This window comes from Heterodontus francisci, chromosome 23, assembly GCF_036365525.1.
Source record: "Heterodontus francisci isolate sHetFra1 chromosome 23, sHetFra1.hap1, whole genome shotgun sequence".
Lineage (NCBI taxonomy): Eukaryota > Metazoa > Chordata > Chondrichthyes > Heterodontiformes > Heterodontidae > Heterodontus > Heterodontus francisci.
The window spans coordinates 14,217,395-14,245,353 of record NC_090393.1 but is presented as its reverse complement, the minus strand read 5'-3'; the positions used below and the strand labels follow the sequence as shown (position 1 = coordinate 14,245,353).

Genomic DNA, 27,959 nt, shown 5'->3' with positions numbered 1-27,959 from the left:
GTAGATAGGGAGAAAATGTTTTCAGTGGCAGTAACCAGAGGGCACAAATTTTAAAGTAATTAGTAAAGGAAGTAGTGGGGAGATGAAGATAATTTTTTTTTTAACGCAGTGAGTTGTTATGATGTGGAATGCACTGTCTGAAAGTGACAGTGGAAGCAGATTCAATAGTCAACTTTCAGAAGGGAATTGGATATATACTTGAAAAGGAAACATTTGCAGGGCTGTATGGAAAGAGCAAGGGAGCGGGACTAATTGGATAGCTCTTTCACAGAACCAGCATGGGCATGATGGGCCAAATGGCCTCCTTCTGTGCTGTGTCATGCTATGATGCTGGGAAGTTCTTTTTACTTGGAACAGCTCTGTACTGTCTTCCCAACATTAGAAGCCTGGCTAGACAGTGTGGAGAGGGCAGGAAGCCAACCATCTACTTTGCCATCTAATTTCCTTCACTGTCAAGAGTGCCATCTGAGGCATCCCCCTGGCAGTGATCTGTCAAAATGCCAGTGGTAGTGTCACTACCTTTATTCTGGTGGTGGGCTGGCTGAGATCTCAGCCAAGATTTACAAGCCTGCAAAATACTTTTGCTGACCCCTACAAACCTTCCTCAACCATCATGTTTGATTTTTCTTTCTTGCCACAGTTGCACCAAATCGACTGAATGAAGCACTGCACTAAAGCCTTCCAATCTTTTCCTCATCTGCAGTATTCTTTGAATAGCAAATATATTCCAGTGATGTGGTAAATTAGGGCAGTCTGACCTATGGTGCTGCATCCTGGGGACCAAGATTAATAGCCATCTTTAGCTAAAGAGGTGTTTGAGGGTAAGCATAAGTAAAAGATTAAATTCTGTCCCCAAGTTAATGTCATGCATTTTTACACAGTGCTTTTTAAAAAAAATTTTTATTTGCAGTTAATTTGTAAAACCTGAGGCAATTTGGGAAACAGAGGAGTTGGTTGGAGCAGAGTTTTTCTGCAATGTGAGCTGAGGAGCTGGGAGATGCAAAAGCAATGTGCTCTTGTGTCACCAATGATTTGAGGGTAATAAGTTTACAGAGGCAATTTCCAATAGACATGCAAAGAGACGAATTTATACTGGCAAGTTGACACAAAAGTGCAACAAAAATGTGAAAACAGGAGGGCTAGTTTTGTGGACAAGACGTGTGTACAGGTATAAAATATGTATTCCGATTAGCAGAAAAAATGGGCTGGATTTTACCAGCCATTTGGGGACGGGCTAGGGGGCAGGAAAGCTGGCAAAATGGTACGGAAGGTGTTGTGCTCTTTGTCTTCCTGCCGACATACCAGCTTGCCAGTGGTGGGAAAGGTGTCCGACAGCCCCGCCCACCCAGAGCCCAATTGAGCCACTTAACTGGCCAATAAAGTGACTTTTCCTGCCTCCACTGGCATTTTACCGGTACTTGGGAGACACTCTGCCGCGTGGGAAGGCCGTTAGGTAAATCCTGGTGGCCTCCCTGTGGGTTGCTTGGGCTGGGGGTGAGGGTGGAATCCGTGCTTTTCAGGCACACTTTGGCCCACAGAGGAGCTCCCGGCAGCAATGCCCACCCCCGCAGCAATGACGCCACCTGCCCTCAGCGACTACCCCCTGTCCCTTGCCTCGGCCTGTCTGACAGCCGCATCAATACACCCTCATCTTGCAGGTGTAGCCCTAGCAGTGGCCACCGTTAGGTGGCGCTGCTGAACTGCTGGCCTTCTGATTGGCCGGCAGCTCTTGGGGGCGGGCTGCCATCCTTAATAGGGATGGTAGCCCCAGCGGCAGCCACCTAATTGGCTGCCACGGACGAGATGTGGCCCCAGATCCCACTGACCCAGCAGTGGGTTCGCTCCCCCCCCCTTTCGGCCCCAGCGGCAGAACCCCTGCTGACTACATAAAATTCAGGCCCATATTTGTACAATAAAGTCGCTACATTAAAAGTCTTGTTGAGAGATTGTAAAGGGCAGGCATGAGTAAAAGATTTAATTCTGTCCCCAAGTTAATGTCATGCATTCTGTGCATCACCGAAGTGTGTTGGTCTTGCTTGAGATGCAAAGAGTGTTACAGCTCACTGCTGGCAGCAAGAAGATGCACGCCCCACAATGACAACACCCTACTAACATGTGGATGAAGCACATGTGGGACAGCTGTCCATTGCATCACATGATATACATTCTCTTCTTAGAACTGCTAAACTGCCAGGCAGCCTTAGCATCTTTTTGAAGGCCCACACATGCCATCTCTCACACCCCTGATGGGGAAGGAATTGATTGATGCCAGACCAGCAATGTAAGTACAACCTCATTGGGCCCCCAATCGCACAGGAAGTGTGGCCTAACCCAAAACAGCTCGAGGAAACACGAGATAGCTCCTGTGCCTAACTGTGCCATTGCTTTCCAATCCTGAAGTGTGTTAAACCAGGGTTCAAGAATGCTTAATTGTGCCATCAATGCGCCCTACACAGAATGTTGAGATGGAAATATTTTTCAGTTCTATATCATTATGACAAGTGTAAAATTTTTCTTCTGTTAAAACAAATATTTTTTTAAATTAATGCCTTAGCTGTTTATTGTTGAATATTTTCCTTTTTTCTTTTTTCAATTTGCAATGTTTGTTAAGATTGTCTTTGTGAGCTAAAACAAATTGCAATAGCAAAACCAGTGTCTGTTCCATGAATGCCACATCACTTTGGGTTAATGCAGTCAGCATCAATCTTCATTGTCCTCAACTGCCATGCCCCATGTTTGAGTGCACCTGTTTCACAAGTGTTAAAATCTTTTAGATCCTTAACAAGAAGTGGCCCATCCCCTTTTGTAAAATTCAGTTATGTAGGAGTAACTTATTTCCCCACCCCTCTCCTTACCAGTTTTCTCCTTTCCTTCCCTGAATGCTGGGGTTAGGTTACATGTGCGACAGTCACACTCTGCCATCTGACATGAGTAGCTATTCTCCAGGCTGCAGCCAATGACTGGATGACTGTGGGCAGGTTATTTGACTATACAAGGACTATGCACACAGCTAAGCACAAACCTGCTGTCACCTGATGTTCACCCACCAGCACTTTCCTCCTAGAGACATTGGATTGCACCCAGACACTATTGGCCATTTTCCACCTTCCTAGCCCAGAAAGTAAAAGAAAGACTTGCATTTGTGCAGCACCTTCCACAACCTTAGGACATCCTATAGGGCTTTACAGCCAATTAAGTACTTTAGAAGTATAGGTGCAGTTGCACTGTAGGAAATACAGCAGCCAAATTGTGTACTATCTCACCATTTATTCTCTGTCGCTGGGTCAAAAACCTGGACTCCCTCTCTGACAGCACTGTGTGTCTACCTACATTACATGGACGGCAGCAGTTCAAGGTAACGGCTCACCATCACTTTCACAAGGGCTGTTAGGGTTGGGCAGTAAATGCTGGCCTTGCCAGTGATGCTCACATCCCCATGAATGAATTTTAAAAAACACAGCAAGGTCCCACAAACAGAAATGTGACAATGACCTGTATTGAATCTGTATTAATGATGACGGTTAATGGATAAATATTGGCCAGGACTCTGGGGGATCTCCCCTGCTTACTTTGAAATATTGCAAGGGATTTCTAACATCTACCCAAGAGGGCAGACAAAACCTCGGTTTTAACATCTCATCTGAAAAATGCCACCTCCGATTGTGCAAAGTCCATATCAATGCTGAGTCTGGGTTTTGTGCTCCAGTCTCCAGATTGGGACTTCATCTCTCAGCTTTCTGACTCAGAGGTGAGAGTGTTACGCACTGAGCCACAGCTGATCCCCCTCAAGGGCACTGAGGCCAATTGTAATGACATTACCGCCTCCAAAACTGAGATCAGCTAAAGTGCAAACTGGGATTGAGGACTACAACCATCTGGTTTATCTGGCTTGTGGTTTTACCAATCAGTTGGTAAATGATTGGGGATGATACTATAATTTTTTGATAAAATTGAAGATGAGTTGTATCACTGATCAGATCCTTACTAATTTTCTTTCTGCAGGTTCCTCTGGTGCCCTTGGTTCCTGCTATCAGTATTTTACTGAATGTGCACCTGATGTTAAAGCTGAGTTTACTGACTTGGGTGAGATTTGCAGTTTGGATGGCTGTAGGTATGACAACTTTTCTTTTAAAACTTATTTCTACATGTCAAGTATTCGCCAATACCAGGTTTCCATGATGGCGTGTTGACCTGGTATTGGTGGTCATTGGTTGGGGAATCTGGGCTATAGTTTCCACAGCCCTATCTCCTATCCAACTCTCCATGTTGGCAAGGGATTATCACAAAGTTACTGGTAATCCATCATGAGAAATGCAGTAGCAATATAAGAGCTGTCACCTCATGTAAAATTGCATGAAATTTCTTTACAGTATTAGTTGTTGTGATCTGGAATGTGCTGCCTGAAAGAACAGTGGAAGCAGATTCAGTAGTAACTTTCAAAAGGGAATTAGATAAATATAAAAAGGGAAAAAAAATTGCAGGGCTCTGGGGAAAGAGCAGACGAATGGGGCCAATTGATAGCTTTCAGAGAGCCAGCATAGACATGATGGACCAAATGGCCTCCCTCTAATAGAATTCTAGAATTATAGAATGGCATAGGAAGAGGCCATTCAGCCAGTCATGTCCGTGCCGGCTCTCTGCAAGAGCCCTCAGCTAGTCCCACTCCTCGCATTTCCCCCGTAGCCCTGCAAATTTTTTCCCTTCAGATAATTGTCGAATATCCTTTCGAAAAGCAGGATTGAATCTGTCTCCACCACACTCTCTGGCAGTGCATTCCAGATCCTAACCACTTCTGGCGTAAAACAGTTTTTCCTCACGGTTCTTTTGCCATTCATCTTAAATCAGTGTCCTCTGGTACAGTTTCTCCCGATCCACTCTGTTCACACCCCTCATGATTTCAAATATCTCTGTCAAATCTCCTCTCAACCTTCTCTGCTCTAAGGAGAACAGCCCCAGTTTCTCCAATCTATCCACGTAACTGAAGTCTGTCATCCCTAGAGCCATTCTCCTAAATCTTTTCTGCATCCACTTTAATGCCTTCACATCCTTCCTAAAGTGTGGTCCCCTCTGTGCTGTATGATTCTCTGTAGCTCTAGGTATTCTCCCCTCACCGGGATTTTTAACTTTATTACTCACATGTTAAGTACAGAAGGTTATTTGGCTCATTTTTAGATCTTCCGTGCAAAAAGACCCTATAGTTCATTCAATCCAGTATCCAGCTGGTTCTTAAATGGTTTCAGGGTTTAAGCTCATTGTATTAAACTCAGAATTCTATCTCTTGCATTGATCATAATTTGTGTGAAGATTTTCCTGGCATCGGTCCTAACATTTCTCTTTATTAGTTTGATCCTGTGCATCTTGTCCTCCTGTCATAGGTTAGTTCGAAGGAGTGTTCCAGATTTACCTACTTTTGATGATCATCAAACTGGGGAATGGAAGAATTTCCATTCCAGATCCCCACTGTCAGCACAAAGAACATAAGAACATAAGAAATAGGAGCAGCAGTAGGCCATTCAGCCCCTCAAGCCTGTCCCACCATTCAATAAGATCATGGCTGATCGGTCCCAGGCCACAACTCCTCTTTCGGGCCTGCTCCGCCTAACCCTCGACTCCCCGAGATTTCAAAAATCTATCTATCTCCTCCTTAAATACATTTAGTGACCTAGCCTCCACAACTGTCTGAGGTAGAGAATTCCAGAGATTTGCCATCCTCTGAGAGAAGAAATTCCTTCGCATCTCAGTTTTAAATGTGTGCCCCCTTATTCTGTAACTACGTCCCCTAGTTCGAGAATCCCCCACCAGTGGAAACATATTCTCAACATTTACCCTGTCAAGCCCCCTTAGAATCTTATATGTTTCAATGAGATCACCTCTCATTCTTCTAAACTCCAATGAATAAAGGCCTAACCTGTTTAGCCGTTCTTGATAAGACAACCCCTTCATGCCAGGAATCAGCCTAGTGAACCTTTTCTGAACTGCCTCCAATGCTAGTATATCCTTCCTTAAATAAGGAGACCAAAACTGTATGCAGTACTCTAGGTGTGGCTTCACCAACACCCTGTACAGTTGTAACAAGACTTCCCTATTTTTAAACTCTAACCCTCTAGCACTAAAGGCCAAAATTCCATTTGCCTTCCTAATTACTTGCTGCACCTGCATGCTAACCTTTTGTGTTTCATGCACAAGAACACTCATCCCTCTGTACTGCAGTGTTTTGTAGTCTTTCTCCATCTAAATAATAATCTGCCTTTTTATTCTTCCTACCAAAGTGGATTACCCCACACTTTCCCACATTGAACTCCATCTGCCAAGTTTTTGCCCACTCACTTAACCTATCTATAGCCCTTTGCAGATTCTTTGTGTTCTCATCACAACATGCCTTCCCACCTATTTTTGTATCGTCAGCAAATTTGGATACACTACACTCTGTCCCTTCCCCCAAGTCATTAATATAGATAAGAAATAATTGAGGCCCTAGGACCGATACTTGTGGTACCCCACTAGTTACGGCTTTCCAACCTGAAAAAGACTCATTAATCCCAACTCTCTGCCTTCTGTGTGTTAGCCAACCCTCAATTCATGCCAACACATTACCCCTAATACCCTGAGCTCTTATTTTGTGCAATAACCTTTTATATTGCACCTTATCGAATGCCTTCTGAAAATCCAAATACACTAGAGGCCTGCTCAGGTCGGGAAAAAAGAACCCGACCCGAACCCGACCGAACCACTGCGGACCCGAGCCCGACCCAGCCCGAGCCCCTCCGATTTTGCCCCGAACCCGACACGATCCGAACCCGCCCTAACTCGACTTGACCCGACACGACCATCCCTTTACTTACCTTTGGACTCGGAATCTCCACGAAGCTGCAGTACATGCGCGATGATGTCACTTGCTCACTGCGCAGACTCAGTTTCGTCCCGGACTCCTAGCTCAGGTAAGTTTTTAAAATTTCAATACTTACCAGCAGAGCACTTATTGTGTGTGTCCGGCCCGACCTGACCCAAGCCCAAATGTCGTACCCTGAAGATGGGCCCGACCCGACCCGAACCCGACACATGTCGTCGGGTCCCGTTGGGTTCGGGTGGGGTAGCAAGCCTCCAAAATACACTACATCTACTGGTTCCCCTTTATCCACTCTGCTTGTTATTTCCTCAAAGAACTCTAACAAATTTGTCAAACATGATTTCCCTTTCATAAAACCATGTTGACTCTGTTTGATTGCATTATGTTTTTCTAAATGTCCTGCTATTTCTTCCTTAATAATGGACTCTAGCATTTTCCCAGTGATAGATGTTAAGCTAACTGATCTATAGTTTCCTGCTTTCTGTCTCTCTCCTTTCTTGAACAGGGCGTCACACTAGCGGTTTTCCAATCCGCTGGTACCCTACTGGAATCCAGTGAGTTTTGGTATATTATGACCAATGCCTCCACTATCTCTTCAGCCACTTCTTTTGAAACCCTTGGATGCAGACCATCAGGTCCTGGTGACTTGTCTGCCTTTAGTCCCATTAGTTTGTCCAGGACCTTTACACTCGTGATAGAGATTGTTACAAGTTCCTCCCTCCCATTTACAGTTTGCTCCTCTATTATTGTTAAGATGTTTATAGTGTCCTTAACCGTGAAGACCGATGCAAAATATTGGTTTAAATTATCTGCCATTTCCCTGTCCCCTGTTATTAATTCCCCAGTCTCATCCTCTAAGGTTCCCACACTTACTTTAGCTACTGTCTTCCTTTTAATATGCCCGTAAAAGCTCTTACTGTTTGTTTTTATATTTCTTGCCAATTTACTCTCATAATCAATTTTCTCCTTCTTTATTAGTTTCTAATCATCCGCTGCTGGTTTCTAAAATATTCCCAATCCTCTGGCCTACCACTCTCTTTTGCCGCTTTGTACGCCTTTGTTTTTGATTTGATACTCTCCTTAACATCCTTTGTTATCCACGGGTGGTTCATTGTTCTCATCGAGTCCTTCCTTCTGACTGGAATAAATGTTTGCTGAGTGTTATGAAATATCTGCTTAAAAGTCTGCCACTGCTCATCTACTGACTTTTCCTGTAGTCTATTTTCCCAGCCCGCTTTAAACAACTCTTTCTTTATACCTCTGTAATTGCCCTCATTTAAGTTGAAGACACTGGTTTGAGACCCCAGTTGCTCACCCTCAAACTGAATTTGAGATTCTACCATGTTATGATCGCTTCCCCCCAAAGGATCCTTAACTACAAAATCGCTTATTAATCCTACCTCATTACACAATATCAAATCTAAAATAGTCTGCTCCTGGGTTGGTTTTGCAACATAGTGCTCTCAGAAACAATCCCTGATGCACTCTACAAATTCGTCTTCCATGTTACTCTTGCCAATTTGATTTGTCCAGTCTATATGCAGATTAAAATCACCCATGATAATTGCACTTTAGCACATCTGCCTCTACTCTGCACCAGCCCGGTGCCTCAGCCCCAGAAGAGCACACCATATAGAAGCAGCATGGCATTTTTTGCTAATTTCCATTTCCCTCACTTGACTGGGTGTCCTTGCCAAATCTTCCAAATTAAAGCAGTTTTTTGCTGTAAACCCAAAGCCATTAAGAACTGAATACCCATTCTTACCACCAACTGACTGAAGAGATTTTCATCTGTCAGGCTGGTGTTGTATTTGAACCGAGAAAGTGAAAGGCCAGTGTCAAACCCACTGCACCACCAAGTTCTTCATTTCCTTTAAAATGCTCCTTAAAACCTACTTCTTTGACCACTTTGACCCAGCCTTTGGTCACCTGTCCTAATCTCTCTGTATGGGGCTTGGTGTCAAATCTTGTTTGATAATTGCTCCTGTGAAGTGTCTTGAGACATTTTACTATGTTAAAGGTGCTATATAAATGCAAACTGTTGTTGTTTTATACTATTGACCATCTTGTATATTCCAATGACAAACTCTCAATTTCCTTCTTTCAGGGGAAGTAAGGACAGAATTAAATTAAAATGAACAGGTGGGAAATCATAGATCAGTGATGTGCAATTTCGCAATATGCACTTCCAGTGGTGTGGGAGGAAATTCATAGAATCATAGAATGAAACAGCATAGAAAGAGGCCATTTGGCCCATCGTGCCTGTGCTGGCTCTTTGAAAGAGCTATCCAATTAGTCCCTTTACCCCCCTGCTCTTTTCCCCCTAGCGCTGTATCTTTTTCAAGTATTTATCCAATTCTCCTTTGAATGTTACTATTGAATCTGCTTCCATCGCCCTTTCAGGCAGTGAGTTCCAGATTACAACTCACTGTGTAAAATAAATTTTTCCTCATATTGCCTCTGGTTCCTTTGCCAGTCACCTTAAATCTGTGTCCTCTCGTTACTGACTCTTCTTCCACTGGAAACATGATAGAGTCCAGATGGAGTACAGTTTCTAGGCAGTTTGCTGTCAAATTTCTCATGTTCTTAAGATTGAAAAGCATATTTTTGCCCAATTTTTACCCATCGCTTGGTCCTGTGACAATAGGGATCGGCCTGCTTTGTAAAAAAACCATAGAAGTAAAGTTGTTTTTTTAATGTAAAGTGTGGAACCACAGTAACTAAGAATAGCAAACAGCTCCATACCATAACACAGTTGATGAATGCTCAGGTGCCTTTGTGTCGAGTTAACTGATCTCAGCAACTAGGGAGTTATAATTTGCCTCAGTGCCATTGGTCTAGGGAGGGGGATGGGAACATTCTGAGCTCTTACTTCTGATCATTAACCCCTAGAAAGTGCATGCTTGGAAAAGGTGTACAAAGACCGGATCATGCTTGGCCTGGATGCACCTATATCCTATCAACTTGCCTAACAACAGTCCACCGGCTAGGCTCACACGGGGAGAATAGACACTTGGCCTGCTTATATTTGTGGGACTGTGTACCATACCCAGAATTATCACCTCCTGGAGAGGACGGGAGTAGCTGGGGAGAAGGGGAGGGTGGGCAAGGGGAGGGATGGGGTGGAAAAGGTGTATTGTATGATGGAGAGGTTATCACAAATATTCTGCCAGGATAAGTGTAAGCTTACAGAGATTTAAGCATATGACAATAAATTACAAATCAGATTGCTATCATACAATCAATACCACATACTAGTGCTATGAGGGGAGAGAATCCGGCAACACTGGACAAATCTTAGGTGCTGCCCTAATATCGCCTTATGTGGCTTGGGGTCAAATTTTGTCTGATACCATTTCTGTGAAATGTAGTGGAATGTTTTACTACATTAAAGGCGCTCTATAAATGCAAAATGTTGTTGTTGAGAACTATCAGTCTTGGTAAATGTGGTGACTTTGGAAGCTTCTAACACTCTTTCGTCCATTGAAAGGTTTTGTTATCTATTTCGGTTACGGGATCTGGCACAGCAAGGAGAACCTGAAGGAGCCGAAACCGCGGAATGTCGTCGCCCGGTATGTCGTCCTTCCTAGCGGCAGCTTGGTGGAAACGGTCCAAACCGTACAGCCTGACCCCCAGGACACCATGGGCGTGGCGGAAGTCACTGGAGAAGAAGTGAGTAGATAGTAGCGAGCTTGGCCAGACACTCTTCGATGGAGGATTCCCCGCTTCCAATCATCGATGTTATTCCAAGGGCAGCCAGTTAGACCTGCACCACAGCATTTTCACCAGGTTGCTGGCACACAGGTTGTAGACATGTGCTGCATCTTTCTTGTTTCACCCATGAGCTTTTACAACATCTGCTAGCGTTAGTTTGTCTGCCAAATTAAAGGAAAAAGAGACGTTAATTCATTTGAAGTATATAGGATAGCACCTCCACTAAAATAGCAGAGCAAAGATTATCAGATAAACACTCATACACAAGCATCCCAAAAGTGTCACTTCAGGGCCCAAATCTTCCCTACAGCACTGAATTATTTTTCCCCATTTGATTCAATTGAGTCAACTTCTCTCTCTTTCCCCCGTCCTGTTATCCGGTATAGTAGGGGAAAGATTGAGAAAGCAAAGAAAACACTTTGTAGAAACAACTCTATCCCATTAGATGTATATTAAAAGGAGATACGTGCTTGTAATATCACCACTTGCTGTGAGAACTATTCAGTAAACACAGATTTAATGGGTCCGTGTATACTGTATGAAAATTGTCCAATATTTGTCATATGAGCCTATGTAGCTTCAGGGATTATGTTTGTATCATAATTCAAAGAGATGCAAAAGAGCGCTCCAGGATCACCCATTACTTAATTGACCTCTGCAAGAACTCACCCAGTGTTTACTTTGTACTTTGTAGCCTTAAAGGAACACACAACTACATTTTAGCACAAGAGTGCTAAAATTGTGTTTTGCATTAGATAGTGTTCCTCTTATAAAACAGCATATCCTCTGACGTAGCAGGAGTAGAACTGCTGTAGGTTTGCTAACCTTTCCAAAGCTTTTTGTATAATGTGTGTTGCATTTTAAATGTGTCTGTAACTCAGAACAAAATTCTAGTCTGCTTTTGTGATTGGCTCAAATTTCTCAGGAACCAATCAAAAATATCTTGCCACTTATCAATTGGCTCCAATTTGGAACCAATCAAAAAAAATGCTCCACCTTTATCCAATTGCTTCAGTGGCTCTCACCAAATCTCTCTCATCTCTTACAGGGTAGGCGGTGGTGTAGTGGTAATGTGACTAGGCTAGTAATCCAGAGCCCAGGCTAATGCTCTGGGGACAAGGGTTCGAATCCCACCATGGCAGATGGTGAAATTTGAATTCAATTAATAAATCTGGAATTAGAAGCTAGTCTAATGGTAACCATGAAACCATTGCCAATAACCATGAAACCAAACCATTGCCAATTGTTGTAAAAACCCATCTGATTCACTGATGTCCTTTAGGGAAGGAAATCTGCTGTCCTTACCTGGTCTGGCCTACATGTGACTTCAGACCCACAGCAATGTGGTTGACTCTTAAAATGTCCTCTGAAATGGCCTAGCAAGCCACTCAGCTCAAGGATGCCCACATCCCACAGAAAAAAAGATATAAAAAAACACAAGCTCCAGCAGTATCTTTCAACACACTATGAGCAATAACATGGAGGTCCATGAGTAGCAGGACCCTCAACATTCAAGAAGCTCAACGTGGACAAAGCAGGCCACTTCATTGGCACCTCATCCATCACCTAAACATTCACTCCCTCCACCACTGACGCACAGTGGCAGCAGTGTGTACCATCTACAAGATGCACTGCAGCAACGTCCCAAACCCACAACCTCTATCACCTAGAAGGACAAGGGTATGGGATGCATGGGAATATCATCACCTGCAAGTTCCCCAACAAGCCACACACCATCCTGGCCTGGAACTATATCGCCGATTGTTCACTGTTGGTAGGTCAAAATCCTGGAACTCCCTTCCTAACAGCACTGTGGGTGTACCTACCCCAGATGGACTGCAGCTGTTCAAAAAGGCAGCTCACCACCATCTTCTCAAGGGCAATTAGCCTTGCCAGCGATGCTCACGTCCCAAGAACAAATAAAAAAAAGTAGACTCTTAATATTAGATTTAAAATTGTAACAAAAAGAAATCAGGTAATGAAGGCCCTTTGGCTGTTTTGAACCTACCCTTCAAGAATATCAAGGGACAGATTGTCAACCTACCTCCCTGGCATAAAACTGGCCCGAAAGAATGGCTGTCCGTTATAAAAACACACATGCCTTTGTTATCAACAAAATGGGCGGCTGATGAGCCAGCTGGTCTTTTCATTAATTTTGTATGTTTGCATGACTGGTTGGAGAGTTCAAAATCTACCCGCTAAATCTTCCATCTTCCTATTACAACATTCTGTTTGTTCAATGAGCCTAAAGTTCTGGCCTCAACCACCCTTCTCCGTAAACATCCCAGCTCTCGAACTATGCTAAATAGTGTTTTGTTTCCAGAAAGGGAGGGAGGGGTTGGGGCAGGGTCGTAGGGAAGTGGGGTAGACTGCCTGGCACTTACCCTTGGAGCTAAATGAGCAGCTCATTGACTGGGCGAATAGGTAATAAGATTTCTGAGGTGAAAGAGACAAGGAAAGTAGGTCACATTTTTGAAAGGGGCCGGATCCTTACAGGACAAGGAGCCAACGAATCTGGTGCAATCGTCATATTTGTGATTTTATTGCTCAAGGTAACATTCTCTTAAGTTGTACTATAAATAAAATCTTCTGTCCCAAAAGAGGATAAGCTTCCTTTGCTGCACCCACCTGGAGGTGTATCTTCAAAACGTGCTGTCCTATTACATAGAATGATACAGCACAGAAGGAGGACATTCGGCCCATTGTGCTATGCCAGCTCTTTGCAAGAGCTATCTAATTAGTCCCATTCTCCCACTCTTTCCCTGTAGCCCTTCAATTTTTTTTCCTTTTCAAGTATTTTTCCAGTTCTCTTTTGAAAGTTACTATTGAAACTGCTTCCACCACCCAGCAAATTCCAGATAACAACAACTTGCTGTGCAAATAAATGTCTCCTCATCTTCTCCCCAACCCCCTGTTTTTTTAAAATCAGTTACCTTAAATCTGTGTCCTCTAGTTTTGAGCCTCTTGCCAATGGAAACAGTTTGTCCCTGTCTACTCTATTAAAACCCCTCATCTTCTGCCTTGTCTCACAATTTTGACATTGAAGTGATCATTCTCCAAAAGGACATGCCTTTAAGGCTTCCTTGTAAATAGCAGCAACTTTAGGAGTTATATGCCAAATATCCCACCTTACCCCGCAGCAAACCAGCTGCTTATACCAAGCCTAATCCATGCTGGTCATATGCTAAGTAGCTGATCTCGCAATGTCGCCCCAGGCTTGCATGTTAGCAAATTAAAGAATGCTTCAGTCACCCTGAGCTAGCCTTATGGCTTCTGCGCTGGTATGAAAATTTCTACCCTATAGTCACCACTGCTACATTTATTGGACATGGAAGCAATCAATCTCCATTGCCAGCACCACTTGCTCGACCCTCACAGACTGCCTCCTGTTACATCAGCCACGCTCTTTATCCAGCTTGCTGCAGACAGGGTCAGGAGTCATTCAGTACAATTTGCAAGTCAGATTTAAACTAACGTGCACTCTAAAACCACTCCTGTCTTACGTATTTACAGGTGGATATACTTCTACACATGCAACTCAGTACAATCCCTTTTAACTGAATAAAACTAAACACTTAATCACATTAGAAGCAGATTACAGCAATGCCTGAAGAATGAGCAAAAACCCATGACAGGCTTCAGTGCACCTTTAAATCGCCCTTCTCACCCAGAATTGGATGTGCTCCACACTGAGCTGCTTCACATTAACCTCATATTATCCTTGACTCCTTTACACATTCGTCAAAAATACTGCTTCACTCACAACTCCTTTAAGCTGAATATATGGTACTTCTTCAACTTACATTTTCCCTTCAAGCTTTTTGTTCATTCCTTTGTAAAGGTTCACACATCCTATGCCAATCCCTGATTGAAGGGATGCATTATGGTCCTTTTGCCCATGGCGCCAACTAAGCTGCGGGTGATTGTTGTGCTTTAAGAGACAAACCAGAGGTGCTTTGCTGTTTTCCCCTTGAAGAGATCAGGCTGAAGTCATGCAAAGTATCTCATATATATACTCCTGAGTTTTTTATTTTTTTATTTCCAAAATATACTTTATTCATAAAAATCTGTAAAAATTACATTCCCAAACAGTTTAAAACAGCATCAAGTCAAAAAATACAAACAGTGCAAAGATGATCAGTTTCCTTCAATACAATCATGAGTTGCCTCACAACCCTTCCATTTCATTGTCATGCCATATACATTTTTACATTTACAGCACACAAAATTTTCCCGATACAGTTCGAGGGGTTTCCCATGGATCCAGCCTCTCAGTTCAGCTTGGAGGGGTGACCTTACACTGTGGTCTTTCCCCATTGAGCCTTTGCTGCGGCTGCCCCAAGCTTTAGTGCGTCCCTCAGCACGTAGTCCTGGACCTTGGAATGTGCCAGTTTGCAACATTCGGTGGTGGACAACTCTTTGCGCTGGAAGACCAGCAAGTTTCGGGCAGACCAAAGGGCGTCTTTCACCGAATTGATAGTCCTCCAGCAGCAGTTGATTTTTGTCTCGGTGTGCGTCCCTGGGAACAGCCCGTAGAGCAGAGACTCCTGTGTTACAGAGCTGCTTGGGATGAACCTCGACAAAAACCACTGCATCTCTTTCCACACCTGCTTTGCGAAGACACATTCCAGGAGGAGGTGGGCAACCGTCTCTTCCCCACCACAGCCACCGCGGGGGCATTGTGCAGAGGGGGCGAGACTTTAGGTGTGCATGAAGGATCTGACGGGGAGGGCCCTTCTCGCCACCAGCCAAGCTACATCTTGGTGCTTGTTTGAAAGTTCTGGTGATATATACTCCTGGGTTGCTCAAGTCAGCTAATAGGACTGTTGAGTCCAGGCCAGGCTGGCATGTGTTTTGAGTCCTATTCATAGACTTGCTTGTACAATCAATGTTGCAATGTTGGAGGTGCTGTCTTTTTTGATGAGATGTTAAACCAATGCATTGACCACCTATTCATCTGAACCTAAAGAGGTAGTGGGAGTGGGGTGGGGGTGGTGTTGTTGGTTGGATTTCTGCAGGGTTCTGCCGATCTCCCACCAGAAGCCCCGGAGAAATGGTGGATGGGGATGCAGGGGGGGTGGGGTGGGGCATCATTTTCATCGTGGTTGCCTGAAAGCAAAGAGGGTTATGCACCCATTGTGGAGCATGTCTGGGTTTTCATCCCATTGCTTTTGATGAGATAAAAGCAGGGTGGATTCTAACTGGAGTGGGTGAACCGCTCCACCAGATTGCCACCCAGGCAGCCTGTTTTTAGTTGTTTATGCCATTTCTCTACCAGGTGTTTTGCCAATCTTATGCCAAAGTTTCAGCAGAAAATGAGGAGAACCCTTTTAGAAGTTCCAGGTCTTGCTGTCCCAGCTGATAATTCCCCTTCAACTAACACCATTCATTGGCTATGCATCTTATTTTGTTGCTTGCTACATGTCTGCTGTGTTTGCCTACATATGAATATACAAATATACAAATTAGGAGCAAGAGGAGGCCATTCGGCCTTTCAATCCTGCTCCGCCATTTGATAAGTTCATGGCTGATCTGATTGTGGTCTCAACTCTCCTTTCCTGTCTACCCCCAATACCCTTTGCCTTCCTTGTCTATCAAGAATCTATCTACCTCTGCATTAAAAACATTCAGTGACCTTGCCTCCACTGCTCTTAGGGGAAGAGAATTTCATAGACACTTAGAGAAGAAAAATTCTCCTTATCTCTGTCTTAAATGGGAGATGCCTTGTTTTTAAACTGTGTCCCCTAGTTCAAGTCTCTCCCACAAGGGGAAACATCCTCTCAGCATCCACCCTGTCAAATCCCCTGAGGATCTTATATGTTTCAATAGGATCACCTCTCATTCTTCTAAACTCTAATGGATACAGGCCCAACCTGTCCAACCATACCAACATTCACTATACTTCAAATGCAATTCACTGTTTGTGGGCACTTTTGAGGCATTGCGACAAGGGAACACATAAATTCTTCTTTATAACCTGGCACAGGATACCAATATACTAGCTTCCAGAAAGCTCCTAATGTTTGCTGCTAACTTCTCGCCATTTACAAACAGAATAACGCTAAAAGAAGCAAGATGTCCTTCTAGTACAAGTGTGTGTTCAATCATAAATCTGTCAACTCCAACTCAAAATGTAATTAAAACAGTTACATTGTTCTCTCCAGTTTATAAGTTACTTCCCCTCCTCACCCCCCAACTTCGTTTCTCTATGGATGATGCACAAAGGGATACCGGAATGAAAAGATTGGAAAGTATCATGCACAGGAAGTCACCATCTCTAGTTGATTCATTCTCCAATCTGTAAATCCTCATGACTGACTGACTGAGATCACAAGCCAGCTGCGTAAGAGTTGCATGTCTGGGTTTTTCTTGTTTGTAAGGCAGAAGGTCTTGTGTTACGGTTGCCAGCTCTGATTGAATGTAGGCCTGGAGGTTTCATCTCAGGATCTCCTGTCTCTAATTACTCTGCCCCCATGCTCCCACCATTGGCTGGCTAGCATCTTCACAAAGCAGCACCTTCACCCTCCAGTTGAAAATCGAAAAGCCTCTTCATTACCTTGAAGTGATTCATGACTTTGACCCCATATAGGGACTAAACTAAATCAAGCGTACATCCCTATGAGTCTCCCTTAATTAAATTCGAACTAGACAGATTCCTACAGACACTTGTTTGGGTCTGAAGAACTGAACTAGTCTTCCCTCAAAGAAAGAAAACTAACAGAGAATATTACTATCTTTCCGATAGCCTATTTTAAAAAATAATTATAGCTAGGTCATAAATATCCCAGATATTATAAGGGTCTGGGAAACTCTCTTCAATAAGTATCTCCTCACTTAAGGAGACAGAGATAGGGGGGGGTTGGTGGTGGGGTGGTTCTTGTAGTTGTATACAGAATGCTACATGAGACAATTTATTAACTTTTATCTATTTATTAAAGAATTGAACATGCAATACACTTTAAGTGGCTAAGTATACTACAATATCAAAGATTTTTGTATGATCGCAACAGCTGAGCTTTTCTTTATTACAAGAAAGAGATGGCTGAAATCAAATGAGAGAAATTGTCTGGGCTGTCAGTGCCCAGACCACCTGTGCCAACCTCCACCTCCTCTTCTTCAGTGCCAATAGGTAGGGGAATCGGAGGGGGGCAACCTCTGCATTTAAGAATTAACTTGAGCATAACAGTTTGAAACTGCACAAAGTACGGAGGGCAGGGTTGATGCCAACATTGAGATTCCAAAGGGTTGTACCATTGACCTTTCAGCTCTAAGGACATGGATTGAAATCCAGCCCAGGCAACTAATAGTTCTTTCCCTCAATTGGAGAACATTGGTGTGCAAAATCAGCACAGTCTCAGCTGTGTGACAGTGCTGTGTGCACACTGACCAATGCATATCTTCAGAGATTGAACCCACCTTGGAAAACCACTCTCTGTAGAATCATAGAATAGATACAACACAGAAAGAGGCCATTTAGCCCGTCATGTCCATGCTTGCCCTCTGCAAGAGCAACTCAGCTAGTCCCACTCCCCTGCCTTTTCCCTGTAGCCCTACAATTTTTCCTCTTCAGATAATTATCCAAGTCCCTTTTGAAAGCCATGATTGAATCTGCCTCCACCACACTCTCGGGCATTGCATTCCAGATCCTAAACACTCGCTACGTTTAAAAAAAAGTTATTCCTCATGTCACCTTTGGTTCTTTTTTTTTTATAGAGATACAGCACTGAAACAGGCCCTTCTGCCCACCGAGTCTGTGCCGACCATCAACCACCCATTTTATACTAATCCTACACTAGTCCCATATTCCTTCCACATCCCCACCTGTCCCTGTATTTCCCTACCAGCTACCTATACTAGTGGCAATTTATAATGGCCAATTTACCTACCAACCTGCAAGTCTCTTGGCTTGTGGGAGGAAACCGGAGCACCCGGAGAAAACCCACGCAGACGCAGGGAGAACTTGCAAACTCCACACAGGCAGTACCCAGAATTGAACCTGGGTCGCTGGAGCTGTGAGGCTGCGGTGCTAACCACTGCGCCACTGTGCCGCCCGTTCTTTTGCCATTCACCTTAAATCAGTGTCCTCTGGTTCTCAACGCTTCCGCCAATGGGGCCAGTTGCTCCCTATCTACTCTGCCTAGACCCCTCATGATCTTGAACGCCTCTTTCAAATCTCCTCTCAGCTGCTCTGCTCTTAAGGAGAACAGCCTCAGCTTCCCCAGTCTAGCTCGTAACTGAAACCCCTCATCCTTGGAACCATTCTCCTGGAACTTTTCTGCACCCTCTCTAATGTCTTCACATCCTTCCTAAGATTTGGTACCCAGAATTCGACACAATACTCCAGTTGAGGCCAAACCAGTGTTTCGTGAAGGTTCCCCATAACTTAGTTGTTTTTATACTCAGTGCCTCTATTTATAAAGCACAGGATCCCGTATGCCTTATTAACCACTTTCTCAACCTGTCCAGCCATCTTCAGTGATTTTTGCACATATACCCCTCCAGGTCCCTCTGCTCCTGCACCCCCTTTAGAATTGTACCCTTTATTTTATATTGCCTCTCCTCATTCTTCCTACCAAAATGTATCCCTTCATATTTCTCTGCATTAAATTTCATCTGCCACGTGTCCGCCCATTCCACCAGCCTATTTATGTCCTCTTGAAGCAACGCACCAAGGCTCCTTGGACAGCACCTTCCAAACCCGCGACCTCTACCACCTCGAAGGACAAGAGCAGCAGTTTCATGGGAACATCACCACCTGCAAGTTCCCGTCAAGTCATACAGCATCCTGACTTGGAACTATATCGCCGTTCCTTCACTGTCGCTGGGTCAAAATCCTGGAACTCCCTTCCTAACAGCGCTGTGGGTGTACCTACCTCACATGGACTGCAGCGGTTCAAGAAGGCAGCTCACCACCTTCTTCGCAAGGGCAATTAGGGATGGGCAATAAATGCTGGCATAGCCAGTGACGCCCACTTCCCATGAATGAATAAAAAAAAATTACTAAGAGATGTAAAGCATAAGCTTATTTCTAAAATAGAATCTAAAAGTTCAACCTCAACAATGTTATAGCAAACTATTTTAGAATATCCATCAAAATTCAAAGTAAACCTTTACCTTAAATTCCCTGAGTAAGCCTTCCTGCTTAACAAGGCAAAACGTTCTCAGTTAAGAGCAGAATTCTCTTGTCATGCAGTCAGCCATAGGCTGAGAAGCATTGATGAGGAATTCAATACTTCTGTTTTTTTGATTCAAAACTCTCATGTTTATACTGCTTCTAATCTATCATCTCATCTTTTAGAATGTAGGTTTTACCTTTCTGTGTGTATTTTTCCTGCTTTCGATGTCCATATATGGTAATATCATTAGCTACCATTCCCACTTAATATATTTGCTAGAAATTCCCTTCTCTCAAAGTTGTGAGCTTTTATCTGGTCAAAATGTTTGTAATTGGGTTTCCTTGGCATCTGTTTTTGTAAGCACCATTTCATTTTGTAATTTATCATCTGTAATTGTCTTTTTATGGTACCTTGTACCATCCTCTTGAGTCAGTCTGTCTATATCACTAACACTATCAACTAATTAACTTTATAGTTATCAGTACTGACCTCACATAGGATGTCTCAGTGTGTTTCATCTTCTAATTCCATTGTAGCAGAGACTTTGGAAGACCTTGGAATGGATTTTTTTTTTAACTTAAAAGGTGTTTCTGGTTCACATTCTGTTGTAACAGGGATATTTATGAATTTTTAACTTTGCTCTTAAAAGGGAATTTCAATGAGTCTTGAAAACTGACCATTTATTCTATCTTTAATTCTAAAAGGTATAATGTATTAATTATATCTAAATTCTACCTAATTAAGCCTATTATACCTATGGTTTCATCACAACCCAGTTGGATGATTCTTGACTGTCAGTCAAACAATATAAAAATCAAAATCAAAATCGGGACATGTAAAATAGGCTGCTGATTTGCAATTGGAATCACTTTATCGCACAAGATTAAAATCTACCCTTATCGTTGTAGAAGGGAATTTAGATGTAAATGCTATGTGAATGCTTGATTTGAAGTGACCTGTTTAATGAACAAGAACGCAACGGTTCAAGAAGGCAGCTCACTGCCATCTTCTCAAGGGCAGTTAGTGATGGGCAATAAATGCTGACCTAGCCAGCGATGCCCACATCCCATGAATGAATAAAAAATAGTTGTATGTAAAGGTTAGAAGAGTTTTACCAAGTTTCAAGCTTAACTCTATTGAACCATTGAATTGCTGGCCTTTTAAAATGCTCTTATTCTTTAATAGTATGGCAATGATATTTGCCATTTTAATTTCTTTATTGATGACCAGATCTGCTAAATGGTATGGTAGCATAGTGGGTATGTTACTAGGCTAATAATCCAGAAGTCTGGTTTAATGATCTGGTGTTATCAATTCAAATCTCACCATAGCAGTTGGGAATTTAAATTCAATTAATTAAATATAAATCTGGACTAAGAAGCTTATATGAGGAATAGTGAATTGTTGTAGAAACCCATTTGATTTACTAATGTCCTTTAGGGAAGGAAATTTGCTGTCCTGACCCAGTCTAGCCAACATGTGTTTCCAGACCCACATCAATATGGTTGACTCTAAAATGGCCTGGCAAGCCACTCAGTTATATTCAAGAAGATGACTCAAGACTAGCTTACCAAGGGCAATTGGGATGGACAATAAATGCTGGCCTTGCCAGTGATGCCCACTTCCTGAGAATGAGCTAAAAGAAAACTCAGTTTACCACGCAGGCACTGCCACTTTCTTGCCTGCATTGAGAGTGACCATATGTTATCTTCCTGGGACTAAGAGATACTGAGGGAAATGCTCTTGCAGAGAGTTGACATAGATATGGTGGATCAAATGGTTTCCTTCTGTGCTGTATGTTTCCAGGGTTTTTGCCCTAATATCAATTGGCTCACCCCTTTCTATCCAAAGGGGGCTGTCCTACGATGAGAGTCTGAATAAATTGTGCCTATATTCTCTGGAGTTTAGAAGAATGAGAGGCACTCTCATTGAAACATACAAGATTCTGAAGGGGCTGGATAGGGTAGACCATAAGAAATTGTTTCTGCTAGTCAGGGAAGCTAAAACATGGGTGCACAGTCTCAGGATAAGGGGCCAATCATTTAGGACTGAGATGAGGAGAAATTACTTCATTCAAAGGGTTGTGAATCTTTGGAATTCTCTACCCCAAAGGGGTTGTGGATGCATCATCATTGAATACATTTAAGGCTGGGATAGACAGATTTTTGGTCTCTCAGGGAATCAAAGGATATGGCGAGCAGATGGGAAAGTGGAATTGAAGCCTAAGATCAGCCATGATCATATTGAATGGTGGGGCTGGCTCGATGGGCCATATGGTCTACTCCTGCTCTTGTCTCTTGTGTTCTTGTGTTCAATATACCTCTCTCCCCACTGTAGCAGTCTTATCATCCCTTGTTTATAAATTATATTATGATCATTGCTCTGCTGAACTTCCGGCTTCTCTTAAGTTTCAGAAATCCATCCAACACTCCTCTGAATCCTCACTGTATTGACTCATCATACTAACAACTACTCAAGCTCATTCTTTCCCAGCACCTCAAAATAGCACATTACCTCAATTACCGCAGCCTCTCATCATCGGACAGCCCCCTGTTGGATAGAAAGGGGTGAGCCAATTGATATTAGGGTAAAAACCCTGGAAACATACAGCACAGAAGGAAACCATTTGATCCACCATATCTATGTCAACTCTCCCTTCCACATACAATCTCCAAGTTGTAGCTTGGTTTGAACCAACCATTACTTTTTTGTATTATCTCTAGTTTGTTACTGTTTTGTACCTTGGTGGTTATCAGCACTGTGGCCTTTAGCCCTTCTCCTAGGTGAATAGTTGAATCAAGACCTCCTTCATTTCCCCCATTGGCAGTTCACTCTATAAGTCATAAGCAACTTATAAGTGTGAAGATTACTTCTTAACTGTGACTGTATAAAGTGTCTGGGGGTAGGTGGGGGGAATAAATGTTTTCTTGCATTCTAAGAACCTGGCACTGCACCTGTCAGTTGTAGAATCCAACCTGGTGCTAGTGACATAAAATGGGCTACAACTCAAATTCAATCAGGCACAAAGCAAAGATTTCTCCTCTAAATTCAAGCACTCCAATCTTTAGGCTTCTGAGAGTGTCTGGACATGTGTTTCAAATGCTACGCTCAGACCCAGAAACATCAGACTTTAGAATAGGCTACTCCGAAGCTTGTAAAATTAAAAATGATAGAGGAGGTTCTCGGAAGGCAGTGGTGGGGGGCAAGGGAATTGGGACGAGGTATGGTATAGACAATGAGCAAGCAGAGTTCAAAGCAAATCTTCAGAGGGAAACTAAATTGAAAAAATAAACTATATGGGAATTAAAGATTACACGGACAAAGAGCGAAAAGAAAAATAGAGGCAAACTGTGAAAGTGAGATAAGAAGCTATTGAGATCTTAGACTGGAGAGAGGGCACCAAGTATGGATGGTAAAGACAGACAGTCCAGTGAGATATTCCATGACATGGCCATATAACTTCCAAAGCATTTCCTATGAACCTGACTAGACTCATCACAAAGACTTTTGAGTCCCGAATTTTATTTGAACTGAATTGTAGAACTGAATGTTTAGTAACTCCCAACTTTCCTAACAACTTAACTCTCCAAAAAAATGGGTGAAATCTTTGTAATTATCTCCTTGCTTCTGTACTTCCTTAAATGATAAGTGCTGGCAAACATGTATTTATATTTTTGTAGAATAGAATTTTTTAGAAGAAATGATTTGTCCCACAGGTTGTAAAAATTATGCTAATCTTTGGATTGCAACCCATATTTCTGTTGCAATTTTTTGTCAGTGTTGTATTTATTTTGGGGACATATTTCTAATTTGGTGAATAAATGTTCTGAAGCAGCAGACTGGTATCTTTTGTACGTTGATGTTTATTGGCTGTTTGTTAAATTTCCACTTGTCTTCCCCTTTTCTCCTGAAGCCACTGATTCACCTGTTTTGTGAGCAATTTGCCCCACCAGCCATTGTCCATGTGTGAGCCAGTGAATACTGACCAGTACAATTGGGACTGATCCTGATTCTTGTCCCATGCGTGTTAGTTGTGGCTCAGTGGGTTGTACTCTCCGCTCTGAGTAAGACAGTTATGGGTTCAAGTCCCACTCCAGGGACTTGAGCGCAAGATCTAGGCTGACATCTCAGTGCAGCACTGAGGGAATGCTGTGTTATTGGAGGTGTTGTCTCTCAGGCAAGACTTTAAAGCAAGTCTGCTCTCAGGTGGCTGTAAAAGATCCCATGATACTATCTTGAAGAACAGCAGGTGAGTTCTCCCTCTGGGAGAACATTGGTTGTGTTACTGGCAAGTAATCCAGAGGCCTGTTCTAATGATCTGAAGACATTTCAAATCCCACCATTGCAGCTGAGGAATTTAAATTCTGATAATCAAATAAATCTGGAATAAAAAGCTAGTATCATTAAAGGGGACCATGAAACTACCAGTTTGAAACAAAAGCTTATCTGGTTCATTAAACCCCTTCAGGGAAGAAAATCTGCTATCCTTACACCATCTGCAGACCCACAGCAATGTGGTTGATTCTTATTAATTGTTCTCCGAATTGGCCTAGCTGACCACACAGTTGTATAGGAAGGGGCAATAATTGCTGGCCTTGCCAGTGATGCCCACATTCTGTGAGTGAACAAGTCCCTTTCCCCAACCCACCCCCAACTGCAATGTGCCTGGGATCACCTGACTTAGCACAGACCGAGCCTGGAACCTTGTCGACTCTTCCAGGATGTGGTTCTGTGGGTGCTAGCCTCTGGTACCTCATCCATCTAACCATTCGTCAAGCACAAGGCTCAGTGCTGGCAAGTTATTCAACTGCAGGGGGCATCATAGCTGAGTCTGATCCCATTCTCCTCCATTATCCATGCATTTGCATAAGGGTCATTGGCTAGCCATCAGGATTGGCAATCCTGGTTTACCTTTTCCTTCAGGCACAGGATACTGAAGCCAAATTGCAATCCCTCATCAGCACCCCAGGTGAGGGAAGTGACTTAATACAAACTGGGAATCAACATAGGAACAAGAGGAGGCCATTCAGCCCCTCGAGCCTCTTCCCCCATTCAGTGAGATCATGGCTGATTTGCATCATAACTCTATCCACTTGCCTTTGTCGCCATATCATTTTATACTCTTATCCAGCAAAGAAACTATTGATCCTGGAATCTTTTGGGTCTGTGGGACTCAGCTACTCATTAGGAAATGCATTTCCCTCAGAATTTGCTTGAAGCAGTGCCCAATTCTTTGTTTGTAGACCCTATGCACAATGTGACACTGTAAACTAAGTATGTGATTGTATTATGTAAACGCCACAGTTTATCTTACATGTGTCACTTTGAAACACTGCTCTCCTAACACAAAAAACTGACCAGGATAGGATTCGCTTTTAAAACAGTCTTAACAAGAATGTGCTGCATTCTGGAACGGAAGGGGTTAAAATTGCCTTTCCACTCATTTGGCTCCTGGGTGTACTTGGAGCTTATGGGATTAAACGGTCACTTATTAAAGAGTGAAGCAGAATGTGAAGATGTATAGCCATTATGCAGTTAGTTAGGCCCAAAGGCGATGCACAGACTGATTCTCTGTCAACCAAGCGGTAAATACTTGATGCTCCATGTATCTTTGAGTCATCATCATTGCTCACATGTCTGTGGCAGATTGACTTAGCTGACCATTCATTTCTAATCTTTACCCTTTTCTCAATCATCAGCAATAAAAATAAAGGTGAGATAATCCTATTCGGAGGCAGCATTCTTGCAGCATGTGAAAGGACCCCATTAACACAAAGCTATTGTTGGACCTCGATGCTTTTAATTCTCACCGGGGGGGGGGGAACCCCTGATGGCTCATATGGTGCGCGCGCTGCCTATTCTGGTACTGAGCCACATAGGCAAGGGTCACCAACCTGAAATGTTAACTCTGTTTGTCTCTTCACAGATGCTGCCCAACCCTCTGAGTATTTGCAGCAGTTTCTGTTTATATTTCAGATTTCCAGTAGCCGTAGCATTTTACCTCTTGTGTTAGACTAGGAACGTCCTGGGTTGGACTGCTCCACTCTGTGCTGGGTAGCTGTTCTTAGCCAGAGAAGCAATGGTGGGAAAGGGAAATTGGAAAAGGGTTCCCACATTTGATCGGTAGAAAGTGATCCCTGCTGGAAAGTGCACACGTGGGAATATATGGTGAGAGCAGTGAATAGATCGAGAATGTCCTGTTCAGAATTACATGAGTAACTGGATAAGCAAATCCATTTCCTTTAGAGGGGTAATGGGGTGAGAGGGAAGACAACTAGGCAAAATAAAATGTTACAAATATTCTTTTCTTCTCTTGCAGTTTACCTTTGTCAGCTCCCCACCCCCTCTATACAATTCTTGTAGTCTCATATTCAGGACACACTCGACAGCTGCTCCTCTACTATCAATATTTCAGTAGCAATATCGCTCGACATGCATTAAAACTTTCAGACCTACTGAAAAGAAATCAGTTTACTAAGTAATGATCCATTCACTGTGCTCTTGAAAATTTTTTAAAAAGGTGCGTTTAAAAGCACATATTTTTATTTATACGTTATATATAATTTACCGAAGACACAGTTCCTGTTAAATTAATGTTCCTGCCCTGCCGTTCAAATACTACTAATGCCATTTAAACCTGTGCACAAACTCCCAGATGACTCAATCGATAAGAGCCCTGTAGAGTGTTGAGCAGTCTCTTGAGTCAGGTGGTTGTGAGTTCATATCCCTCTCCAAAGACTTGAGTACATAATCTCGGCTGACACTCCACTGCTAGTGCTGAGGGACTGCTGCACTGTAAAATTCTCCTTCTTGCCTTAAAATCCCTTCATGGCCTTGCCCCCTCTCTATCTCTGTAACTTCCTCCAGCCCCACAACCCTCCAAGATATCTGCACTCCTTTAATTCTGGCCTCATGAGCATCCCTGATTTTAATTGGTGGCTGCAACTTCAGTCCCAAGCTCTGGAATTCCTAACTTGCACCTCTCCAACTCACTTTCCTCCTTTAAGACACTCCTTAAAACCTACCTCTTTGACTGAGCTTTTAGCTGTTAGCTGCTTTGGAAGTCTGCTCCAGTGTGATTCATCACATACAGGGGAGCAGGGGAGATAAAACCTGGAGGGGGGTGGGTGGGGGTGGGGTGGGGCTAGCTGGGTGGGTGGGGGGATTGAAAAAGACAAAAAGGAAAGGAAAGCATTCACAAGAAGTGATGGAAAAGTAAAAATTCTGCAGTCAGAAGGTTAATTCAAAATGAATTCAGCAATGAGAAAGCTGAGTATGGACAGGGAGTCAGTTGCTTGGAGTAACGCCTGCAGTGAAACAGAGGCACTGGTTGCTTATTAATTGGCTAGCATATGTTGTCAGGCTTGTTATACTGTCTGAGTCCGAGGCCTGTCAGTGATTCAAAACGAGAAGCCTTTTCATTGGGTTAAAACTGTTTGCGTTCTGAAACAAAGCCAACTGTCGTCATCTCTTAATCCATTTTACATTTAGAATTATGAATCATCGGAAGGGAGCAAAATGGCTGTAATTTAATTGAGGCCTTCAGCTGATATATAACCCAATGAATCCCGAGTGGTTTATGCTTACTGTCTGATCCTCCAGGTTCAAATACAGTTTTATTCACTCTGCCATTTATTCATTTTAATTTTTTTTTAGACATATAAACAATTACAATTTTTCATCCAGCATACATCAGTTGGGCATTGGATGTCACACGCCAGATGTTACAACAAAATAGTGCGGCCGTGGGGGAGGAGACCTCAGCTTGTGGCACATAAAACTGAGATGAATAGGAAATGTGTTCCCTCCATTCCTCACACCCACCACCGCGCCTCCCCCCCCTCCCTCCATCATTGTTGAAATGCCAAGCAACCAGCAATCCAGAGAATGGTGCAATGCAAGAATCACACCTTACTCCAGCTTACTACAGGATTTAATTCCCGTAGGTTTATTTCACAGCTAGGATGTTCTATCTTGGATTCACAGATGAAACAGTCTGTGTAAGCAGATAATACTGTCATAAAACATTAAGTTGGGAGACAGCTATTGCACAATTAATGCCTCCCCTGCCCCATTCATCTTTGGAACTTCCATCCATCATTCCACAAGGCACAGAAACCTAATTAATCTTGGACTTGTAAAAGCTCCTCTGTTGTGTCTTGGCTGATGTGCCACTCAACCCTATAGAGCAGGAATGCTTTAATTCCAGAGTCCGTGCTGGCTCAGCTTGTCTCAGCTGAGTGGCAGAGGAGAGGTTCAGCATCCTAGACGAGTGTATGGGA

The 27,959-nt window shown here is 43.1% G+C and overlaps 1 protein-coding gene across 4 annotated transcripts in view; it reads left to right on the top strand.

The window, feature by feature from the left end:
* The window catches only part of slc7a4 (solute carrier family 7 member 4), a 48,580-nt gene extending 26,354 nt beyond the window's left edge, over positions 1-22,226 (top strand). For 2 of the 4 annotated variants that reach the window (XM_068054699.1, XM_068054700.1), the window contains exons 4-6: positions 4,003-4,111; positions 10,338-10,519; positions 19,202-22,226. In XM_068054699.1, the coding sequence (XP_067910800.1) occupies positions 4,003-4,111; positions 10,338-10,519; positions 19,202-19,495 (585 nt within the window). In that variant the 3' untranslated portion in view covers positions 19,496-22,226. Of the gene's footprint in view, positions 1-4,002; positions 4,112-10,337; positions 10,520-18,274 lie in introns of all 4 variants that reach the window. The other 2 variants (XM_068054701.1, XM_068054702.1) reach the window with 2 other exon arrangements.
* The last annotated feature ends 5,733 nt before the right edge of the window (positions 22,227-27,959 follow it).